Source organism: Panthera uncia, chromosome E3 (genome assembly GCF_023721935.1).
Source record: "Panthera uncia isolate 11264 chromosome E3, Puncia_PCG_1.0, whole genome shotgun sequence".
NCBI classification, from domain to species: domain Eukaryota; kingdom Metazoa; phylum Chordata; class Mammalia; order Carnivora; family Felidae; genus Panthera; species Panthera uncia.
Genome location: NC_064815.1, coordinates 13,257,324 through 13,281,144, shown reverse-complemented (window position 1 = coordinate 13,281,144; position 23,821 = coordinate 13,257,324). Strand labels below are relative to the sequence as shown.

Genomic DNA, 23,821 nt, shown 5'->3' with positions numbered 1-23,821 from the left:
TGAGTTCACTTTCAGCCCCCAAGCCCGAGTCACCAACCCCTTCCCTGAAGACCCAGTCTGTGGCACCCCTGCTAAGGCAGTCTGGGGCCAAAGACATTTCAAGCCCAGGTTCTGAATAATAATAATATCGACATTAGACAGGTGGGGGAGGGGAAGAGGCACAGACCTAACACAAAGAACAGTGTCAAAGAGGTGACATCCAGAAGGCAATTGGCACAAGAGTGACGGGATACAAAAAGCTCTCGACACGGCCCCAGAGAAAAGGGCCACAGCCAAGAAGATGAAATACATCCGGCCCAACCCTGAGTCTGGAAAAAACCAAAAACCTGCATAAGAACATGGGGAACGTAGGCCAGCAGCACCTGGTGTGGTAGGCGGAGAGGTTTCACTGACTGTAAACCCATGATTAATCAATAGGGCGATGTGGCTGGCCTGAGCCCAAACCCTCACCCCCCACCCTGCAAACAAAAGAATAATGTCATCTCGGGATGCGGAAAGGGAATCATGTTGACTACAACACTGATTTTTCAAATGGCAGGTCAACGGTCAGTGAAATCAATTGAGAGAGTCTAGGTCATTTTTCTTAAAAGATTTTCTTAAAGGAAGGAGAACAGAACAGACCAGAATACAAGGCTGCGGAAGGAAAGATACCGCATCAGAGTGCCGCAATGGCGTGAGGAGAGGGGAGTATTATTTCGTGACGGCTCGATTTCAGTTGTGAATGTGCGCGTGTGTCCGTGATCTGTAACACAGCATAGCGGGCTGCGGTCAGGAACGACTGAAAGCCACCGACGTAGAACAAGGAAGGTGACAACCCCTCTCTTTGCCGTAGCACTGGAGGATTGGATTCTCCTTCACGCGGGGCCTCCTGCTGGATACGGGAGCTCTTTCACTTGGAGAGGCGTCTGGGAAGAGCTCTGGCTTCGGGCAGGTGAGGAGGTGCACACCTACACCCACTGGGGCTCCGGGCTGTGGGTTAGGTGTTAGCAAGTGGCTGAAGGAGCTGGGGCAGCTTCACCTGGGAAATGAAAGATGCTGGGGCACCTAAGAATGTCTTCAGGTCAATGCCAGCCTCCTAGCGTACCTGCACTGGATGAGCCAAGGAGAAGCTTCCCCAAGTTCATTAATATCTGCTGTAGCAGCTCGCTGGGCCTGGCTTCTGGGATCGCCCACTAACTTCACCCCATCCACCTGTGCCGTGGTCCTTCCTCCGGGTCTCCTGACTCCCCCTCCCAGAGATCTTCCCGTCCCCAGCTTCTCCAAAATTGCGTAAGATCTAATTCCTCCGGTAAACCCCTTGTTCCATGGTTCTCAGAGTGGCTCTGATTTCCCTGAATACCGAAGCCTCACAAGGCCCAGCACCCACAGCGCTAGGTGAGCAGTGGGTTCTGCCATGGAGCCCTGCCCCTCCCCCGTGCTCAAACCCCTTTGTATCCTGATGTTTCCCAGTGTAACCTGAACACCCCATGAACACCTTTTTATTTGTAAATGAGAATGCTTTCAAGACTCTGCTGTGAACTTTATTCTATCCCTCTCCCTCTCACTTTCTGGATGCCCTCAATTCCTAACTAGCTTGAGCTGACCCAGAGCACTCAAGAGAGCCGAGGGGGGGTGGGTAGCGGTTGGGAACACAGGCCCCGGAATCACACAGCCCGGGATCTGGTCTGCCACTTCATAACTGCGATTTTTAAGCCGGTTGCTTAACGTCTCCCACATGCAGCCTCTTCCCCTAAAAAATGGGGAAAACTTCAAAGGTTCAAGGTGAACATGACTTGAGACGGTCTCCTTAAAACACCTGGCATATAGTAAATGCTCAGTAAATGCTGGTTGTGTATATAATTGGGACAGCGTGTCTTCAGGCGGCAGATTTACAAGTCATGTGCCCTGAACACCTCGCTGGCCAGATAACATCTCGCAGGCCATTTTAGGCAGAACCGAATGTGTCGTAAAAGACTCGGCTTAGGTGTCATAAGTTTTCCAGGACACATGGAGCCAGGGAGCGAGGTAACGAGAGAAATAACAACAGCTGACATGCATTGGGGGTGCCTCTGACCAAAGAGCTCTCTCTGCCTGCCGTTACAGGCGGGGTCTCCGAAAAGCTGGACTTTTGCCTCGGGAAACCCACGTCCTGACATGGCCACTTTGGAAGGAAATAAAAACGTCACTCAACAGGAAACTCCCAATTCGGCAAATCCAGCAAAAATCAGCCAGGAAACTCAGAAAGGGCAGGGAAAACCATGCCAATCCAAAGAACAGCAAATACATACAGCACCCCTGGGACATAGCAGGTGGTGTTCTAAACACTACATACACTGCCGGTGGGCTTCTCTCAATGACCCTACGAGATGCACATTTGGGCAGGTCTTGGCCAGTGAAGTCTGCCTTTCTGCAAAAAGACAGCCTGCCTTCAAGAGGGGGCATCATCCCAGGCTCACAATCCAGCAAACACTGGCTCTCATACTCCCAAAGGAGATAAACTGATGAATGGGGGCATTGGGAAAACGGAATCCTATGAAGCAAAATCTCCATCACACAAGGGAGCCGGGTCGTGCGCCTGTTTCCTCTTCCGTAGAATGGAAAGAAGCACACTGACAGGGGAAGTCGTGAGCCAGATTCACCGAGGGAATGCCTGTAGAGGTCACCAGACAAGCGCATGTCAAGTGTTTTAGAAAAGGAAGCGGCCTGGGTGGCTCAGTCGGTTGAGCGTCTGTCTGACTTCAGCTCAGGTCATGATCTCGCAGTTTGTGGGTTTGAGCTCCGTGTCGGGCTCTGTGCTCACAGCTCAGAGCCTGGAGCCTGCTTTGGATTCTGTGTCTCCCTTTCTCTCTGCCCCTTCCCCACTCATGCTCTGTCTCTATCTTTCTCTGTCTCTCAAAAATGAATAAATGTTAAAAAAAAAAAAAAAGAAAAAAGAGAAAAGAAAAGAAAAGAAAAGAAAAGAAAAGAAAAGAAAAGAAAAGGAAGCTGCTGTAGGGGGTGCCTGGGTAGCTCAGTCAGTTAAGCATCCGACTTTGGCTCAGGTCATGATCTTGTGGTTTTGAGTTCGGGCCCCATGTCGGGCTCGGTACCGACAGCTCAGAGCCTGCAGCCTGCTTCAGATTCTGTGTCTGCCTCTTTCTCTGCCCCTCCTCTGCTCGTGCTCTGTCTCTGTCTCTCAAAAATGAATAAACATTAAAAACAAATTTTAGAAAAGGAAGCTGTTAATAGTCTCCGCCATCACCACCTGCCAGCTCAGGACAGAGGCAGGACAGACGGCATCAAGTCCCGGTTGCACTCCTCCCCGGCCATTTGACTTGGGCAAGTTATTTGAACCCCCCCCCGCCCCTCCCTTGGTGCCTCAGTTTCCTCATCTGTAAAATGGAGATGATATTAGCAACTATCTCATAGGGTCATTGATGGGATTTCAGGAGGTGACTGGGAAGGGACTTATGCAGCCCGGGGCCCGGCACCTCTTACCCCACGTGTTGTTACTGCTCTGTTTCTTGCTGGCAATAGCAGCAGGAAAGAACCCCAGTCAGTCGGAGAGGCAGCTCAAGATCTTGAACAGTATCCCCTCACCACCCACCCCTTTAGCCTTTTCTTCCCCGAGGCGGCCAACCCGGCACCAGGGTCATGTGCACATCCATTAGGTGTCAACCATCAGCCTTCCTCTCTTCCCTCCCCCTCTATCCAGTACCCATGCTGCCTCCTCCAGGGAGCTCTCTGGGATGTCTTGGGCCCATACTGCTCCCTCCCTCACCAAAACTACAACTGCAAGAAAGGTGGGGACCCCATAGAGGCAACAGGCAAAAGATGAGGTCTCTCCTATGGGCTTGATGCTAATCTGTGCACTCAGGGAATTGCCAACGTTAAACCACCTCCTGCCACTCTCCCCTTGGCGTGCTGGCTGTGTCTCTGTTCTAATACCCTCATAGCCTCAAACTGTATCTTTCCAACAGATGCCCTGATATGCTGGAATCCAACAGATGGATACTGGGTGCAAACCCTGCCTCCTCCATGTGTTGACTGGGTGACCAGAGGCAGGTGCTCAGATTCTTTAAGGAATGAGGAAAATAAAATGACTAAGGATGGCAGTGAGGACTGAACACAGTGACCTTGGCTCCACAAGTACTCCCAGGATCTAAGTCCCCTGCAGCCTCCTCCCCCCACCACCCCCATCACTAGGCTCCAGCCACCCCACTTCCTGTCAGTTCCGAACATAATGCCTAAGCCCACCTCTCTTCTCCCTAGGGCCTTTGGCCGTGCTGTCCCTCTGCCTGGCATGTCCCTCCCCTGGATTTCAGGAGCTGGCTCCCTCCTGCTCATCATGCAGGTCTCAACCAAAAGCTATCATCCCTGCCTACACCCGAAGGCCACCCTCAATCACAACACTCTGCTGTTTTTACTCTCTTTATGGCCTTTATTGTGGTCTGAAAGTATTTTGTCGACTTTACCGTCCTTTTTGACTGTTAGAAAGAACTCAGGGGCCACAAGAGCAGGGGTCTTATTTGTAATAGTAAGCAGTGCCCACACACAGGAGGCACCCTGTTACTGAAGAAGTAGGGAAGCCAATATTCGAACCCAGGCCTGACTCCACAAAGCCCTTCCTCCAGAGCCAGACTATATTGGCCTGCAATTAGTACAGACTCGCAGCAAGTCAATGAGAAAAGCAGGCTGGAGGCTGGTGACTGGAGAGCTAGGTAAGCCCTCTCCCTCTGGATGCTGGGAGTCAAAGGCAAACCAGGGAGGAAAGGTTCTGGGTCATTTCACACAAGCGACTCCTGCCAGGTGCTCGTGCTTCATGAGGTCTACCCCAGGGCAAGCAGGTAGGTCCAGGACACCGAAGCTTTGTGACCTCTGAAATACCACAGCCAAGGTGAGGCTGGATGTCACAAAACCATCCCAGGCACATCCGTCCGCCTGTGGCCGCCTGTGTGGGAGCAGAGCACGGGTAACGCCTGCCACCTAGTGGACACGGCACACCGTCCTGTTTCATTTCGACTGAGCAAGGGTGATGGAATACAGACGACCTGGGATTTTGTGGAAATGCAGACTCTGATTCCACAGGCCTGGATGGAACACGAGGCTCTGCATTTCGAACCAGCTCTCCAGCTGGTGCCGACGCCGCTGGTCCACAGGCCCCACTTAGCGCAGCCGGTGCCTTGCGATTCCTGAAGCGTGAACGCCCCCAAATGAAACTCCGAGGCTTGGGGCGGCCACACTACGGGGAACAGAATCGGAAGGCACCAGAGCATTACAAGCTTTTTGAGTCAAGGAAGTTAGACCTGGGGGCGGGGTGGGGGGGGCGGGCGGGTTGTGTGTCTCAGGGATCTCGCCAGGGAGTTGCTGCTAAAAGGGCTGCAAACAGGCATCAAATGGCAAACACCAGGAGGGTCAGAACTCAGGCCCAGCTCACAGGATGAATGTCACACAGAGGCGCACGCTAGTGACAACGAAAACCCGCAAACACCCAGGCAGGGCCTGGGCCCGGCTCTGCCCCAGCTCAGACTCACCCAGCAGTCCTCCCAGAAGCCACAAACACCCTGTCGCTGGCATCGGCCGCTTAATTTTCGCTGCTACTGCGGGTGGAGAATTTCATTTGAATTCATTTTTCCTATTCAGAGATTTTTATCTTACGTTTGAAAAATCACAACTTGTAAGTAATAGGTTTACAGCAACCGGAGAATCAGTTCCTAAGACATATAAAGAGCACCCTCCGCAACCCCAGTCTCTCTCTGCTCCTATTTCCCAATCCTTCTGCGATCCCGGTGTTTACACCCTGGTCTGTATCCCTCCACACCTTCCTTCCCATCCTTATAAAAATACACAAACATCACTTCACACATAGGAAGTGTCTGTTGCGGCCGTTTATTTCTTCGAAATGAGATCATACAAAATGTATTTTTATGCCACCTGATCTTCTCACTTAATATTACATCAAAGATGTTCCTCCAGGTCAAGGGTTGCCAAACTGTTTCTGGTAAGAGCCAGAAAGTAATAATTTTAGTTTCTGCAGATCATCCAGGCTCTACCACAGCCACTCAATGAACTCACGATTATGTCACCAAAGTGGCCATAGTCAGTATGTACATGAATGATGTGGCTATGTTCTAATAAAACTTTATTTGCAAAAACGTGCAGTGGCCATATGCACAGGCCATAGTTTGCCAACCCTGCTCCAGATCAACATTGATAATTCTGATGAGAGTAAACATTAGAAAGAGGGGAAAGAACACTGAGTAGAATGAGTTTGGCTCCCTCCATCTCAAAACAACTCTTTTTGAGTACCTCACAGCCCATAATAAGGCTTCAAAGGAAGGGTGGGCAAGGATCCCCTGGCCTCACAGGTGTGCAAACAACTATCCAGGATGCACTGAGAAAAACGGCTAAAGCTGCATAGACAGAGACATGATTTAACTCAATTTCTTCATTAAAAAAAACAATGAAGAGCAGCGGGTGTCTTGCCGTCTTTGTTTCAAGGCAATTCGCTCTCCAGTGAGCACACAATGAAGTATTTTCAACAAACCCATTTTACTGCATTACTTTCTCAAAACAAAAAATCCAACAACTAAGGAGCGTGATGTAGTCTAAGGGCTCGTGGTGCCATGGCGGCTCCATTACCACAGCTCCCACGTGTGTGTGGGGTGTGTGGGGTGTGTGGGGCACTCGTGTCTGCACACACTGGGCACTTTCCTGAGGACAGATGGTGTTCGCAGCTTTTACCAGACCCTCATAGCAGCTGTGACATTAAAAAAAAAAAAAAAAAAAGGCTTAACTTGATGGGGGTTGAGGTGACACAGCAGAACGTATTTGTCAAAACTCAGCCATCGTACAGTGAAGATGTGTGCACTTCACTGTTTGCAAATTTTACCTCAAATGTAAAGAAACACCACAACCGTAAATAAGTGTCGTCTTCGAGCTGGTGGTTTGCATGCTTCAGTGTTCAGGAGAAAAACTAAATTGCTGTCTTCGATCTGCTTTGAAACGTGTCAAAAATAAGACTGGTCGATGCAGGGAGGGTAAGGGGGACAGACAGTGATTAAGCAAGTGTAGTAAATGTTAATGGCAGGTTCTAGGTGGGTGAACAAATGGTTTGCCCTGTAAAGTTCTTTCAGCTTTGGGGCGCCTGGGTGGCTCAGTCCAGTTGAGCTTACAATGTCAGCTCAGATCATGATCTCACAGTTCATGAGTTCAAGCCCAGCATCGGGTCAATGCTGTCAGCACAGAGCCCGCTTCGGATCCTCTGTCGCCCTTTCTCTGCCCCTACCCTGCTCATGCTCTCTCTCTCTCTCTCTCTCTCTCTCTCAAAAATGAATAATCATTTTTTTAAAAAAAGGAGGGGGTTGCCTGGGTGGCTCAGTCGCGTGAGCGTCCAACTTCGGCTCAGGCTATGATCTCACAGCTCGTGGGTTCCATCCCCACATCGGGCTCTGCGCTGACAGCTCAGAGCCTGGAGCCTGCTTCCGATTCCGTATCTCTCTCTGCCCCTCCCCTGCTCATATTTTCTCCCTCTCTCTAATACACATAAACATTGAAAAAAATTTAATTCATTCAGCTTTGCTGTATGTTGGACATTTCTCTTAATACAACATTGGGGAAAAATACTAAGCAGTAACATACAAGGGAGGGGGAAATCCACAGGAACTGGATCCTACCCCTGTCCCATAACGAATGGCTTTGAGAAGTTACTTCCTTTCTCTGGGCCTCAGTGACCCACCTGTTTAACAGAGGTAAGGGGGAGGGGGCTGAGCTGTACTCTGTGTCCGTTATGGGCAATGATGATGCTGTGGTTTCATCTCATTCTGTAAAACTTGGGCATCTTTATAAAAAGATCCTTTGTGGGTAGGAATGGCATTGAAGGCAGAGACTGCCCCCTAGTGGGTCCTAGTGGCCTAATTTATGATCATTTTATATACCTGCAATTGATGCACAGCTGGAAAATATTTTGAGATATTATTCTATCTGTACTCTCTTTCTTCACATTTTCCTGTTCTTCCCCCTCTTCTCTTTCCCTTTAAAGCAGAAAGTCAGCTCAGTAGAAGTGCGTGGTGATGCCAAAAGCAGAAACAGCCTTTAGGTCATTCTTGCTCTGTGTCCCAAACTTCCAAACCTCAGAGGTTTTAAAGAGGAAATCACATTAATGTAGGGGATTTGTGGGCACTGAGTGTCTTGAGAAAAAGTTTTGAAGGGGAGTGGATTTTCATGACAAGAATGAGATTCCTTATGGCTAACAGAAGGAAGAAAGGTAAGAAAAGATCCCAAGGGTCCCAAGGGCATTGGCAAGGCCAATGTTCATCCAGGCAAAGAGACCTGTCTTATCCCCTGCTGTAACTCAAGGGTCTAGAATACGCTGGGTGAAAAGTAGAAACTCAACTAATATTGTTGAATGAATAAGTGAATGACTGGGAGAGTGAGTGAATGGATTCTAGAGGAGTTTATAGCCAGAATGTAGGGAAAGAAAGCCACACTCAAGAGCTAATAGTCTCCCACACCCCTGCCATTCTGGTGTCCCCACTCGTGTGCACCTTGCACGGCATTCCTTCTCCCTGGGACATGGTATCCTGGTGAGAATGTGGCTGTGGAGCCAGAGTGCCTGGGCTCAAATGTGAGACCCACCACTTACTGTGTGACTCCTAGAAAGTTACTCAACTGGCTCTGTGCCTCAGTTTCCTCACATGTGACAGGGGGATGATAATAACACCCATGACAGAGGATGGCTGTGAAGATCAATGAACCGATCTATGTACAGCATGCAAGAAGCACTTAATAAACACAGCTAGTGTTTTTTTTTTTTTCTCAAGTACCTTGGCACAAAGCTCACTCCATCCAGATAATTCCTATACATCTTACAGACTCAAGTCAGCCATGGTTCCCTTTGGGAGGCTTCAGGTGCCCCTCTGTATGCCCCCAAGGTACCAACACAGTATGTCACCTCATGACACAGTCATCTCTTCCCCCCCCCCCTAGGCTGTGAGCTCCGTGAAGACAAAGACTAGATGTCACTGGTCATCAGATCCAAGCTGGTACTCAGGCCCTTCCTGAATGAATGAATACCTATGCTTAGGGAGCGCACCTTACTTTTCTGCCCATAAGATGCCACTTTTCTCATACTGCAAACACCGAATCACTCCAAACTACTCCCACACCTCCCACCTCACCCCTCAGGGTACAGCACATACCCAAGTCTGCCCTCTGCTCTTCTGGCCATGTCCTGCCATATTGGCTTTATCTTTAGAAAGATACCCAAGTGGAATATCAAGGCGAAGGCACCCTCATAGGTTTTCTTATACTCTTTTCCCATTGTTAGAGTCCCCATGATGGCCAAAACCTTCTCTACCCTGAAACAGTCTTTAAATAACAAGAGAGTCTTCTGTAAGCCTTCAACATCGATTTCCTTTCTCCTAAGAGTGCTTTTGAAATCTCTTTTGGGATAAGGTGTATAGGTAGATGTGATCCTCAACTTTTCCCAACAGCCTGTCAAGGACTTAAGTCTCTTTGGTGCTCTTCTCCTTTTGATGTGTGAATATCAGATCTTGGAAAGGATTAAAATACCATAATATTGGGAGTACCTAACTCTTTCTGGCAGATGCTTCAGTCTAAGAAGGTTCTGTACAGCACAATACAATGGGGAGGACTTTGAACAGGGGTCTTGAAGAGAAACATCAAAATAATTGCTCCTTCTGCTTTTCTTTACAAACAGTCCCAATTTTTGTGAGATAGAGTTATGGATACAAATATGGATATGGTTAAGGATTTGCAGATGGCCATAAGGTAGATGAGAATGTAAATAATGGGATGCCAGTTGTTACGTTAATAGAGAGAGACTGAATTGAAAGGGGTTGATATGTATAAGAACCTGGGCTTTGTAAACTCAAGGAGCATCGCACAACTTTGATCTGGGCTTTCCTACATTGCATTGCCTGCTCCCATGATAACGCTCGGCCTCATGATGTCTATATGGTTTTCTATTATTCTACAAGTCCCACTGCTCTGGATTTTTTCTGCATTGTCCAGGGAATGACAGTGGTCATGGCTCCAAAGAGTAGGTCCCAGTCTCAGTAATACTTGCTGTTTACCTTGGACATGGTCCTTAAGAGTTTCTGTGTGGTCTCCCTTCCTAGGAGAGTGGTGTATCATTCATACATACATCCGCGGATGCCACAAATAGTTAGTGATGTCCATCAATCAAGGTGCTGGGGAGAGTGTGAGCCAAAGCAGATACTGTCCTGCTCTCATGGAGCTTAAAGCCCAGCAGGAGAGGTAGGCGTAATCACGCCAACACGAAACAGCACCTGACACAAACTCAAGTTCAGGGTACCATGAGTGTCCAGTATAGTGAGAGGTCAGGGGAAGCTTCCCTGATGGTGAGAGTGAGCTAGGCCTACAAGAAGGGGGAAGAGTTACCTGCAGGAAGAAGATGAGAGGGCAAAGATGAGCATTCCAGACTGAGGGAACAGAAGGTGTAGAGGTCGTCCAATGGCGGTGGCGGGGGCGGGGGGCATCCTGGAGAGGATGAAGGGTTCAGAGAAAAGCAGAAGAGACAGAGAAGAGAGAATGAGGCCGCCACATGAGACTTCTCTGTCCTAACGCAATGAGAAGTCACGAATCAGTTTTTAAAAGAAAGAGAACTGATCAGATTTCCATTCTGATCTTGACCTGCAAGATCCCTGACAGCAGACCTCAAGCCTGGATTTCAGGAGCCACGGGAGATGAGGAAACCTTCAGATCTTTCACAAGCACCTGGCCTCTGGACACAATGGGACTTCTGAAGAGCATGTGACATTCAGAAAACATGGCAAAGTGTCCTGGGCTGGTGAGTAGAAGGTCCGGACACTGAACACGACTCTACAGTCTGCAGGTGAGATGATTTGGCCCTAGCTCTGCTGGGAAGGGCTCTCTCCTCTCTGATCTACCTGGCTGAGGTCAGGCAGGAGGGCCTAGAGACCCAAGCACAAAACCAGAAGGATGCTTGAGAGAAAGGAGGGACATCTGGGCATCCAGGACCCTCCACACTGGGTCAATGCACCCATCTCCCAGCTGCTGTAAGTGTTGGCCATTAAAGGCTCACCGGTGCCCCTGTGTCCAGATAATCACCCTCAGCCACACAGAAGCCACCTAGCTTGGGAGGACACCACCCTCCCACCTCTGACCCCAGCAGCCTGCAGCAAAGACTGACCATCCAGTAAGCTCAGGCTGCCAAAACAGAACACCACAGACTAGGTGACTTAAACAACAAACACTTAAGGGGCGCCTGGGTGGCTCAGTCGGTTAGGCATCTGACTTCATCTCGGGTCATGATCTCACAGTTCATGGGTTCGAGCCCCACGTCAGGCTCTGTGCTGACAGCTCAGAGCCTGGAGCCTGCTTCAGATTCTGTGTTTCCCTCTCTCTCTTTCTCTGTCCCTCCCCCATTCACACTCTGTCTCTCTCAAAAAAATGAATAAACATTTTAAAAAAATTAAACAACAACAAGAAACATTTATTCCTCAGAGTTCTGGAAGCAGGGAAGTCCAATATCAGGTGCACACCATTTTAGCTCCTGGTGAGAGCCCTCTTCCTGGCTTGTAGACAGCCACCTTGTCGTTGTGCTCTCACATGGTGGAGAGAGGGAAATCTATTTCTCTTCCTCTTCTTAAGCCACTAGTCTCATCAGAGAGCCTCACCATTATGATTGCGACAACTCCTAATTATCTCCTAAAGACCCCATCTCCAAATACTATTCCATTGGGTTAGAGCTTCAACATATGAAGGGGGGGAGGGCAATGCAGTCCATGGTGGACTGACCCTCACAGGCCACCTCCCTTGCCTCAGGGAGGGAGGATCAGGCTGACGCCTGGGCGTTCAATGGAGACCATTCTCTTCCTTAGCTTTTCCTGCTCTGTCCTCACTCTTCTCCTGTGAGCAGCCCCAATGAATCACTTGAACAAAAATCTCCATCTCGTCTCTATTTTTAGAGAACTCTGAAAACTGACAGCTGATGAATCAATGCTATCAGAACCCTGGGCATGCAGATATCCTGCTCCTGACTTTAAAGGAGCCAACTTCCCTCCTTTCCCCTTGTTATGGGTTGAATTATGTCCTCCCACCCAAGATATATTCATGTCCCAAGCCCAGTACTTGTGAATGTAATCTTACTTGGAAATAAGGGCTTTGTGATGTAATTAAGTTAAGACGAGGTCATGTAGATTAGAGGAGCTATAATCCAATGACTAGTGTCCTTATAAGAAGAGGAACCTTGGACACAGAGACACCCAGGGAAGAATGCCATGTGATGATGAAGGCAGAGACCGGAATGATGTACCTACAAGCCAAGGAACATCGAAGATTGATAGCAACTACTAGGAGCTAAGAGTGAAGAATGGAACAGACTCTCCCTCAGAGTTCTCCAGAAGAAGCCAAGTCTGCTGACACTTTGATGTCACACTCCTGGCCTTGGAACAGCTAGAGAATAAACTCCTGCTGTTGCAAGCCACCCAGTTTGTGGCACTTCAGGAGAGCAGCTCTAGGAAATTATATACCCTTCGTTCATAGGCATATAGTGGGACTGCCAGGGAATCATCAGCTTGTGATCAAGATACACCCAAGCAGATCTGCAAATAAAGGGGAAGACTTTGACCTTGAATTTGAAGGGATGCTATATTGTACCACATCAGAAAAAGACTCTCCAAGAAATGCCCCTAAGAGGTAACCTAGCAAAACCACAAAGGAAATACATGGGGTGGGGGTGGGGGGTGGGGGAGAACCAAACTAAAAAGCAACCCAGTATATTGTACTAGAGAGTCCACCAGACCTAGATGATAAAGTGTCTTTCTAAGCCTATTTCCTGATGAGTAGAATGATACTACTACTCAGCTCATTAGAGTTACTAAAAAAATGTAAACAAGATAATGCCTGTAAGTGCTCTGCACAGGGATTGACACATTAGAAACAATTCCAAAGTTAGCTATTGCTTTATTATTGCCGTCATTACTAATGGTGTATGTTCCTGGAAGCCTAACTTCTCCTCTAAATTATCTTCATTCATAAAATGAGCATAGTAGATATTTCACAATGGTGTTGTGGGGATTAAAGAGATAACACGAAAGGCTTTTTTACTGAAATATAGGTGGCATATAAATGCTATGTACGTTTGTATACAATGTGTTGATTTGACACATTTATATATTGTGGTATGATTATTGCCAGAGCGTCAGCTAACACCTCTATCACATCACATAATTATCACTTCCTTTTTTTTTTGTGGTGGGAACCATGGATGGACTTTGAGGGCATTATACTAAGTCAGGTCATGTGTACGATGGGTTCCATAAATGTTGGCTGCCCCCAATAACATAATCTGAGCCGGCGTAGTTCCTAGAGAATGACACTAGAGGGCAGGAGGGTCTCATTTTTGCCCAACCCCAGCGCCAGGAAGCTAGGAAAACCCTCTTCTCCAGAACCAGCATGCTTCTCCCCCCGGGTTCCTCCAAACATCCCTATGGCAAGAAATCGGCCACTTGCCTTCCTTTTAAAGGAAAAAAGCAACTCAATGGAATGCACGTTTCTAAAGAGCTCACTGGGTATCATGAACCTCAGTTTAAAACAGGGATGTAGTTTACAGGGATATTTTTACATGGTTTAAGTAAAGCCCCTCCCTGCACAGAGCGGCTGAACCAATCTGGGGCCTCAGAAGCAGACCCAATTTTTGCAAAATCAGTCCCTTGTGTGATCAGTTTCCTAAGTTACCAAGTCATAAAACCTTGTTTGTACGGATTAGTTATAAAGTCTATAATTTGTGTCACAAGGCTTTGAGAGAATTCCTCCAAAGTTTTAGTCCTGTTCTTGTGTGCATTTTACTGTAGCTTTATGGCTCAGTATTTACCAGTACCACACAGCTGCATTTCCGTTTTGCTGGAGCTCCGCATGTCAGGGCCAATTATTTCTTGAATGTTCTATTCCAGGAGCAACAGATGCCCTGCTCCTGTCTTCCCCTAGTCCCCCCTGCACCTCCCCAACCGGCTGTATTCTCCCTCTTTCTTAGTGTGGATATTGCAGAAGTGCAAAAAGTACAGGGAATAATAGAACAGGGACCAGCGCAGCCACCGTCAGGTTTGGAAAGAAATATTTCAAATACGTGGAACGCCCCCAGCGATGCACACTGCGTCCCTCCTCCTGCCCAAGTTGTCACAGTCTCAAATTGGGTGTTTGACACCAAGACTATTTTCCCCACTGGGAAAGTCTGCGGAAGCACCAAGCATTCCTTCTTGGCTACCTTAAAGGAACAGAACTGGACACTCCACAGACAAGGAACGGGGTGGGAAAGGGAGAGGGAGAGAAGGGGAGTGGGGACTTCGCCCAGCTCCAGCCAGCCCATCGGCTGAGAGTGGGAAGGGGGAGGGATACACTTTCTAAGGATGCCTGCAGCGGGGAGGGACTGTGATGGGGGGTGGGGGGAGGAGGGAGGCAGGGTCACGCAGTCCCCTTCCCGCCCCTGGCACTGTCCATCCCTCCACCAGCTTCCCCTCCCCCAAAACACAGACGGGACCCGCGGAGCTGGCGCCGGAGCGCCAGCGCCACCTACCGACGACGATGAGGACTTCCCTCTCGATGTGCGCCTGGATGTAGATGCGGCCTCGGCGCTCAGTGTGGTCTGTGCCGCACAGGCTGGGGACGTTCATCACGCAACGCTTGTGCACGTTCATCATGCAGGCTGCGAGGGCACAGAGGGGCACGGCTCAGGCTGGACCCCTCCCGTCCAGTCTCTTTAGAAGGGCTCCTCCAACCCCTTCCACCCCCGGGCCCTGCCGGACAGAGGAGGTGGGACTTGTCTGTCCTCTCTGAGCCTGAGCCCACACCCTGCATGCCTCCAACGGCTCTGAAGCCAGCATCGCTAACTTCAATGCCGCTAGATTTGGGGGTGAGAGGCTCATTACTGAGCAACAGACAACTGGTACACCAGCCCCACCCATGACTTGGGAGGCTCCAAACCACGAGGAGGCAGCCCAGCCACCAGAGGCTGCCACTGAGCAAATGTACTTACTGTCACATTTCATCCCCTGGTGGATGAGTCCATACAGCAGTGACCCGCAGTGGTCACAAAACGTGGGGCTGGAGTATGTGTGGATCTTAAACTTGTGTTTGCTCCGGGGGTCCTAAGGCCAAGAGAAACAAACAAGAGAGACCAGTGTCAGCGTGGCATGTCAAGGACTCACACGGCATCGAGCATCAGAGGAGAACTCGCCGAGAACTGCACCTGGCCCCCAGCGTTCCTCACACCTGTTAGGACCATCACCAGAGTTCTGCTCAGACGTGCATTTATTAAGAGCTGTTGAATGAATGGACGACTAGAACAGCAGGTGGTCCCACAGCAGCCCCAGTACATTTGCTGGGCTTCAAGTCCTCCAATCGAGAGCCTCACCCACTGACTCCTGCCTGAAGCGAGGCCTGCAGGGACAGCAGACAGTTAACAGTTAACTGGGTCCCCTTGATTCTGTTTCTTCCCCCTTTATCCTCTGCGCAAGCTTTGGGAACTTTTAGAGTGATCTAAAACCCAAGTCTGAGCATAAAACCCCCTGCTTAAAGGCCATTTGTTAATACGTCATCACCTACAGAACAGAGTTCAACGTCCAATGAAGAGTCTGCAGGTTGTGGCAGAGACTGCTAGTTTTTCCAACAATAGCCATTCTTTAATAACAGAACCCTTGAGTTTGAGCAGAGAGTGTGGCCACCCAATTAGAGACCACATTTCCCAGCCTCCCTGGAAGCTTTGGTATGGCTGTGTGATGAAGTTCTGGCCAGCGGGATAGGTGTGCCTTTAAAAGAATGTGTACACGCCTCTCTGGCCCCTTTCCTCCTTTCCTCTGAGGGAGGAACTGGAACCAAATACCTCAGACCCGAACCTGGAGCCATGTGTTGAAAGAATAAAGCTACACTACTGGCCTTGGACTTCATCCCATTGGGCAGACACCTCAGAGAAAACCTACCTTCTGTCTTGTTTAAGTCACTGTATTTGGGGGATATTTGTTACAGCAGCTTATTCGGTTCCCTATCAAGCATGCCCTTCACAACCTGGCAGTGTGGTACGGTGGTTAAAGGTACAGATTTTGGAGCATAAACTAGCTGGGTTCTTCTCAGCAGTATGACTTTGGGCAAGTGACTTAACCTCTTTGTGTTTCCGTTTCCTTGTCTGTAAAGTGGAGGTAACGATAATGCTCTAAGCTTGTTAGACCACTGGGAAGAATAAAGGCATTCATCTGTGTACAGATCTACGAACCAGCTGGCACGCTGTAAGCAGTACACGCTCTTGTGTTATTACCCCTACATCTCCCTTATGATCCCACCTGTGTCCCCAAATACACACTCTGCTCTCGGTTACACAGGACTCGTTCACGTCCCTCTGGCTCGCACGGTGTCTGTCTCCCTCGAGAGTGGCTCTTCCATCACTGCGCTCGCTACAAAGCTCCTTCTTCTCTTCCCCCAAAGCCAGCGGGAAAGCTGCTTTCCCCGTGAAACAGTGTACCGCAGAAGCTGAGAACGCGGACCCTGGGTTCCCACCCAGGGCTCATCTGACACAGCAGCCTTTGGTATATGGCACCCATCTCTTCCCTCATTCCTTCTGCTCGCCACGAGTTTACGGGTGCAGGTGCCTTCTTAAAACTGATATTCTTGCGGGGCGCCTGGGTGGCTCAGTCGGTTAAGCGTCCAACTTCGGCTTAGGTCATGATCTCATGGTTCGTGGGTTCGAGCTCCAGGTCAGGCCCTGTGCTGACAACTAGGAGCCTGGACCCTGCTTCGGATTCTGCCTCCCTCTCTCTCTGCCCCTTGCCCACTCACCCTCTCTCTCGCTCTCAAAAACAAATAAACATTAAAAATTTTTAAAAACTGATATTCTTGCGACAGACAGAAAATAAACAGACACAATGAGTAGATGTTATTTTATGTGCTATTCAAGTGATGAGTGTTTTTCCTGAAAGATTCTTTAGATAAACTGTACTGAATTCTAGCGTATGTAAAAAAGGTGAATTTTTCCTGCATGAAAACAATACCTTCATAAGGCTGACTAAAAACATCTTCAGTCACTGAAGGCTTTGGGGGCATTCACCTTAGAGCTGAGAAATGCTTGCCTCAAACGCTCCAGGGAAACACCTGTTCATAACCAGGGTCTGCCTGTAGGGGGAGCTCAGGGCTTTCCCTCACACCCCGCTCGCCTCGAAGCAGAACAGATCTGGTTGGTCAGATTCCAAGGCACTGATTGGCCCGGCCTCAGTGGGTGGAGCTTGCACACGTGTGGAAAGGTGCACCTGTCATCTTTCTCTTTCTGTCTCCTAGCTCTCTCAGCTCCCAGGAGACGGGTGGGTTCAGATCCCGTGGTCCAGCCCTGAGAGGGTTGGGAGTGAGTGGCCTGGGGCAAGTTCTCTCTCTCTTCTTGGCTCTTGTGCTCTCTTCGGATTCCCTGATATGTTGACCTTATAGAAGCCAAGAATTCCTTTTGATTACGGTTTCGATTTCCCGAGGCCTCCCTAGTATAGAAAAAAGGGGTCTCCGAGGGCCTCAAGAGGTCGACCTTGAGATTTGGGACAAAATCCCAAATAGTAAAAAATGGCCTCCTTGCTGGGTTTCACTTTCCTCCATGTATACATCTCCTTAGAGTATCTTGGGGCGGGGAGAAGGCTTTGAGCATTTCTGACTAGGTATCACCAAGAACCTTCTCCGTCCCTTCATGTCTCTCCAACAATAAGAGATGCCAAGTGGCACAAAGAATGGGAAGGGAAATGAAACATTTACCGAGAGCTGCCCCTGTGCCAAGCGGATGCTGGATGTCTCACGCGCACTTTCTCCAGCCTTCAAGCTATTCCATTTGGAGGGTGCGATTCGTTTCCATCTTAGCGCCAGTGAAATGGGCCCAGACTAGAGAGTGAGATTTTCCCCAAGGTCACTCAGCTGGCCCACCGCAGCGTGGGGATTCACACCAGGGTCTGCCTGGCTCTGAAGCCGGGATGCACTAAGCTTCTCTCCCTGCTCCCCAACTTCACTAATGCCCCACTGTTCCGGTCCAGCTACAATGGCACCTCCTTCCTTCACTCATTCCCCCAGCTAGTGACTCCTGAGAGCCAGGGTGGTCCCAAGCATCGGGATACAACTGTGAGCAAGGAGACAGAATGCCTGCTCTCGCTGAATTCACACTCTAATGGCAGAAAGAAACCAAAAACAAAACGAGACAAAACAAAAACCCCACACCCTGCCCTCCCAGATCTTCCCCATCAGAGCATTTAACCACTGTGTTGTAACTGCATGTTTAATCCCATGTCTCCAATGCTTACCTGCAAGCAACACAAGGGAATTTTGCTCCGGGGCATATATTGTACTTGGCATACAGAAGGTGCTCACTAATAATGAGTGAGAGTTAGCATTTACTGAGCATTTACGCATGCCAGGAACTGTTTTCCAGGGATTGACCAGGCATTAACTCATGTACTTCACATAGCATCCCTGTGAAGTAGGTACTTCACCCATTTCACAGATGAGGGCCGAGGGGTGCAGTGACTTGCCCAGGGCCCCCCGGCCTTGGCAGCACAGCACTTTGCACAGTGGGTGGCACCTAGTAAGAGGTTCGTGAGCTGTGGTGGCAGCTGCGGGGCTCCATTCACCCCTGCTAACCACTGACAGCCCCTGAGCAATGCCCGTGCTGTTTCAGAAAATGGCTTGGGGAGTACCGTGCAAGACCGATTAGAGCCAGACAGGAGAAAGGAAGGCCAACTAGACAAGCTGCAGGGACAAGTTTGTGTATTTAGAGGCTGTAGAGGCTCCTCCAACCTTGCTCCCGGCTCCTGGGCTTTCAGGAGGGCTCACGGTTATAAGTACCAGCTCCACCCACCCACCGCCCCATCCCTCAGACCACCCAGACCAATCAGGTCATCCCCTGACCGCTGCTGTCCTCCACCCTTCTGCCACCTGGGAGAGCTTGGGATAAAGCCACAGTCCCACACCTGTGGGACTCCACGACCCACAAGGAAAATCTCTCAGGGTGCCCGTCCATGCCTGCTCATGTCCAGCACCATCTCTGAGATGGGTGGGTTTGCACTTTGAGACATCCTACTCCCCCAGACACAGGTGACTGGCGCAGAGGTAGGCGCTTGGCTCAAATGACTCACACGTTTAGTGAGTGGAACACAGGCAGGCCAGGGGTCATGCAGCTTGGGGGCTGAGGGGGCCATTTTTTTTTACAGTGGGCTCCAAGGAACAGAGAGGAACAAAGACAAAAGGCCACATGACCCAAGGGAAGGCGCTCCTGGTTCCCGTCCCTCAGGGGCCTGGCATCCTGTCCTCCAATTCCATCTGACTCTCCTGGGTCCTCTGTGCTTACGCCAATCCAAGTAGGCATCTGTAACCTGCAGCCAGTGATGAGCAGTGATGAGTGATGAGATATTTCTAATCACTTCGGCTCAGGTACTGCCCACTGGCCAATCAGAAGGAAGAGCAGGTTCAGCAGTGCTGGGAGTTAACTCTTTGGTTGCTGGATCATAGAGGGGTGGTGAGGAGCTGGCAGGGGAAGAAATGGGGGAGAGGTAGAAGGAGAAGGATCAGAGGGCCTGGCAGTTATTTCCCAATCAGTTTTAAAGTATTTCACGATTATCAAAACTGGTACAGTAATGTCAGTGCAACAGGTTAAACATCAGCCTCGCCTTTGAACAAAATGCATTCCCTTCCTAGCCTCGGAGGCTGTGGCCATTGACCAGCTCTGGGATGAGCCCGGGGATCCACGTAGCCTCAAAGTCAGAACTTCCCCTATGGTCTTGTTTAGATCCCATCCAAAGAGCCCTCCCCCATCTTTCTAGTCGGATCCCCTCATCCCAGGCCCCACAGACTGGGTCCCCTCCAGTCCATGCACAGCCCATTCCCATCCCTGGCCTCGGTCCTCCTTGATGCTCAGAGGTTACAATCTGGAGCCCGTGGGCCATTATCAACTTTGTAAACAAGCTATATTTGCTTCATATGGTGCTTCTTAAAAATTCAAGTTAATTGACTACATTTACAAATCACGAAATGTCAGATAAAAATGTAAACCTCTGGCCCTTTTTGAAAAACCCCGACTTACAGCAACAATGGACACACATTCCCAGGGGCTGAGCAGGGGTTGCCCCCCTCGCATAGGGATAAGCCTTCCAGTTTTCCACAGTCCCTGCCATTCTCCATTGTCTTACACCATGCCTGCTTCACTCATTTCCCCTCCCTGCCTGGTCCCTGTAGGAATTTCGGTTTCTGACCTCTCTCAGAGCCCCCCACCCTCTCTACCTACAGTCCACTGGCTGGGAACCTACCGCGTGTCAACACGTCCCCTAAACTCCTGAATGAGTTCATTTGGCTCAGTGCCAAATGCTTTCAGAAATAGGTTTGAAACTACTGTATCCCCATCCCAGTACCAGCCGTTGATTTCCAGGGTCCCCGGTCATCTCTCCCACCCTGGGAGTCACGTCTCCACAAAGACCCTGGTATGATTCCTCTCCACGCTAGTTCGTGTGGTTGGGGTTCCTTCACGCTTCCTACTAGGCGAGCTTGGATTTCTGAGTTTCCTACCACTTCTGATCCTGCTCGCAGAGATTGCTCAATCCCAAGAACAAAATGACAACGAGCTGCTGTGACTCTTGCTGCCCCCACGAATCGAACACAGACTCTCTGCCTAGCACTGTGCCAACTGTTCTGTATCACATCATCAAATCTTCAGAATGGCCAATGGGGGAAGAGCTGTTATGACCCTGGTATTCCAGATGCGCCCACTGAGGCTTAGGGAAGGAACTTGTTCAAGGTCACAAAGCAAGAGAGTGGGAGAGTCACGACTGGAATCCAAGTTTGCCAGGTTCCAGAGCTACGGGCAGTGGAGTTGGGAACACCTGCCTATCACCTGTCTGCCTCCCTGCTCCTCGGTGTCCCCAGAGGGTCTCCCACCTGACAGGGGTTACAGGTGACGGCAACCTTCATCTCACGCAAACGCAGCACTGGCCAGTGACAGGCCGCTTGCGGTTCCTCACCGCCACCCCCCAATCCCCAGGACCAGAGGACAGGCAGATCTCAGCTCAGCATCTTTGGTTCATCGCCTGACTCCAGGCACAAGCAGCTAAGGAGGAAGGAAGCACAGATCAGAAACCAAAAGGGAAAAAAAAAATGTTTAAACATCTAAGTCACAGCCCAAAATAGCCTTTCTCGGTCTGAATGGGCTGTGTGGCTTTGTTCGCAGGTGGGCCGAAATTTGGCGGAGCTGGGGCAAAGCTGCAGGAATCAGGAGACTGGATTGAAGCATAGAGGCCAACAAAACACACACCAACATCAGTCAGACGAGGAATAAAAGCAGCCTGGACATGTACAGGCTACAAAAGCCCCTGAGGGCACATTTCCCAGGAGGCAGCCGGGCAAGGTCAAATCGAAGATGGTGTGGAAATGCCAGCTGAACAGAGGGAAGGTTCCAAACAGGGGCTCTGGGGTTAACTGTGTGACCTCCGGCAAGTGACTTCGCCTCTCTGAGTCTCTGGTTCTTGTGCACAAAGTGAAGATATAAAAACAGTACCCACTTCATGGACTGGCTTCATGGATCGGCTCCCCAGCACAGGGCCCTGCACACAGGAAGGGCAAGCTCTTGCTTCCATCGTCCCAAAGAGAAGAAATCATCACGGGGACACTTTCCCAGACTTCAGTCCTGAGCCATCCTAACTCTGCACATCCACATGCTACGTATAATATGTACTTGGCATTTTTCTTGAACTCAGCAGGCCTTTCACTTAAATAAACCTATTTTAAAATAAAACTGTTTACAGAGTGTGAACGCGTGGGATTGATGTGCAAATTATGTTTTTTTCTAATACACCTTAAAGTGAAGGAACCAACTCCCAAAATAAAATTGTAACATGTGCGTCCCAACAGCGTCCATTGAGAGGCGGCAGAGACACAGATACATATATTCTTAGTGGGCAGGCCCACTGCCATTCGGCATTATCTATCAAAAGTACAAATGTTTCAAACTGAGGGTAGATGGGGGGTGGGAGGGAGGGGAGGGTGGGTGATGCCTTCCTTGAGGAGGGCACCTTTTGGGAGGAGCACTGGGTGTTGTATGGAAACCAATTTGACAATAAATTTCATATTTAAAAAAAAAAAAAGTACAAATGTTTCTTCCCCGGTGACCCAACTGCCCTACTCTGGGAATTTATCCTGGAGCTAAACCCAAATACATAGGAAATAATATGTATATGTGGCTGTTCCCTGCAGCGTTATTTATAACAGCAAAATACTGTATATAAGCCAAGTGTTACAGGTAGGGAGCGGCTTAAATAAATCATAGCGTAGCTACACGGTGATATGCTGCTCAGGTGTCAGAAGAATGAGTTTTCTGCACTAAGAGGGAAAAACCTTAAGGGCATATATGTTTATTTATTATTTTTATTTTTTATTTTATATTTTATTTATTACTATTGTTTATTTATTTATTTATTTATTCATTTATTTATTTATTTTTGAGAGAGAGAGAGAGAGAGAGAGAGAGAGAGAGAGAGACAAGTCGGGGAGGGGCACACAGAGAGAGGGAGGCACAGAATCTGAAGCAGGTTCCAGGCTCCGCACGGTCAGTGAAGAGCCCAACGCGGGGCCCGAACTCAAGGGCTGTGAGATCTTGACCTGAACCAAAGTCAGATGCTTAACCAACTGAGCCACCCAGGTGCCCCTTAAGGATATATTTTAAAGTGAAACTCAAAAAAAAAAAAAAAAAAGCAAAAAACAAAAAAACCAAGATGCAGAGGAGCGTAGGCTGCATGCTACCATGAAGAAGAGTAACTATATTCCAAGTTACTCATGCCTACATAAAAATACACTGTAACAGAAGCTAATGGAAGTGTTTGTCTATAGAAGCAGGAAGAAAACAAAATGTACACAGAGTAAGACTTCTCCAAAGTGTTGGGCACCTGGGTGGCTCAGCAGGTTAAGCAACCAACCGACTTTGGCTCAAGTCATAATCTCTGGTTCGTGAGCTTGAGCCCCGCATCAGTCTCTTTGCTGTCAGCATTGGAGCCTGATTCCAATCCTCTGCCGCCCCTTCTCTCTTTGCCCCTGCCCTGCTCGTTCTCTCTCAAAATAAACTTTCAAAAAAGATATGGGAAAAAAAGAGTATTTAAGTGTTTATCTGAGGGCCACAGAAACCTCACAGCAGGTACCCCAAATTGCAAACAAAATACCAAAGCTTCCTAAGAGACCAAGAAGCGCGGAAACCTTCACGGGGACTGTGTGGACTGAGGTTTTGGGAACATCAAATGTGGATCATGTGAGAACCTGTAATGACACACACGCACTGAGGTCAAAGGCGGGGGGATTATAATTTGGTGAAGATCTCTCATTTTGTTCCTGGGAAGAAAGTCAACAGAGCCGATAACGCTGTGTAAATGTTCCTGCCCCGGTGACGGTGACTCGGTTTGCTCAAGCGTCTGATAAGCCCTGCCTTCTTCCAGCCACCACCCCTTTGCAAATAAGTAATTGTTCGATCGCAAGGCCAAGCTTCTGTTGTGTAAACTGGGGTAGAATTTTAAATATGATTTCCTGCATTAAGAGCTGCACTGGGGTCAATGTCAATACCAGGGGTTAATTAACAGCCACGTTCAAACCTAACGCTGGGCTCTGGAAGCTAGGAGCTTTTTGATGCAGGGGCAAGTTCTTTAACCCCTTTTAAGTGTTCACTCCTCCATTTGAAAATGGGGTAACAATTATATCTAATTCCCAAGTTAATGAGAGTTCAGTGAATGAATGCATGGAAACTGCCTAGTAGTCTCGTGTGGAAATAAACATTTAATCCGTGTTCACTGTTACCATGAATTTTCTGTCCATACCCTTT

At 49.1% G+C, this 23,821-nt stretch overlaps 1 protein-coding gene across 3 annotated transcripts in view; it reads right to left on the bottom strand.

Moving 5' to 3' along the window:
• The window catches only part of PRKCB (protein kinase C beta), a 331,104-nt gene that overhangs the window by 148,808 nt on the left and 158,475 nt on the right, over positions 1-23,821 (bottom strand). For 2 of the 3 annotated variants that reach the window (XM_049638440.1, XM_049638439.1), the window contains exons 4-5: positions 14,999-15,110; positions 14,540-14,668 (exon numbers count right to left, since the gene is read on the bottom strand). In XM_049638440.1, coding sequence (XP_049494397.1) covers positions 14,540-14,668; positions 14,999-15,110 — 241 coding nt within the window. Of the gene's footprint in view, positions 1-14,539; positions 14,669-14,998; positions 15,111-15,234; positions 18,177-23,821 lie in introns of those variants that run through there. The other variant, XM_049638441.1, reaches the window with a different exon arrangement.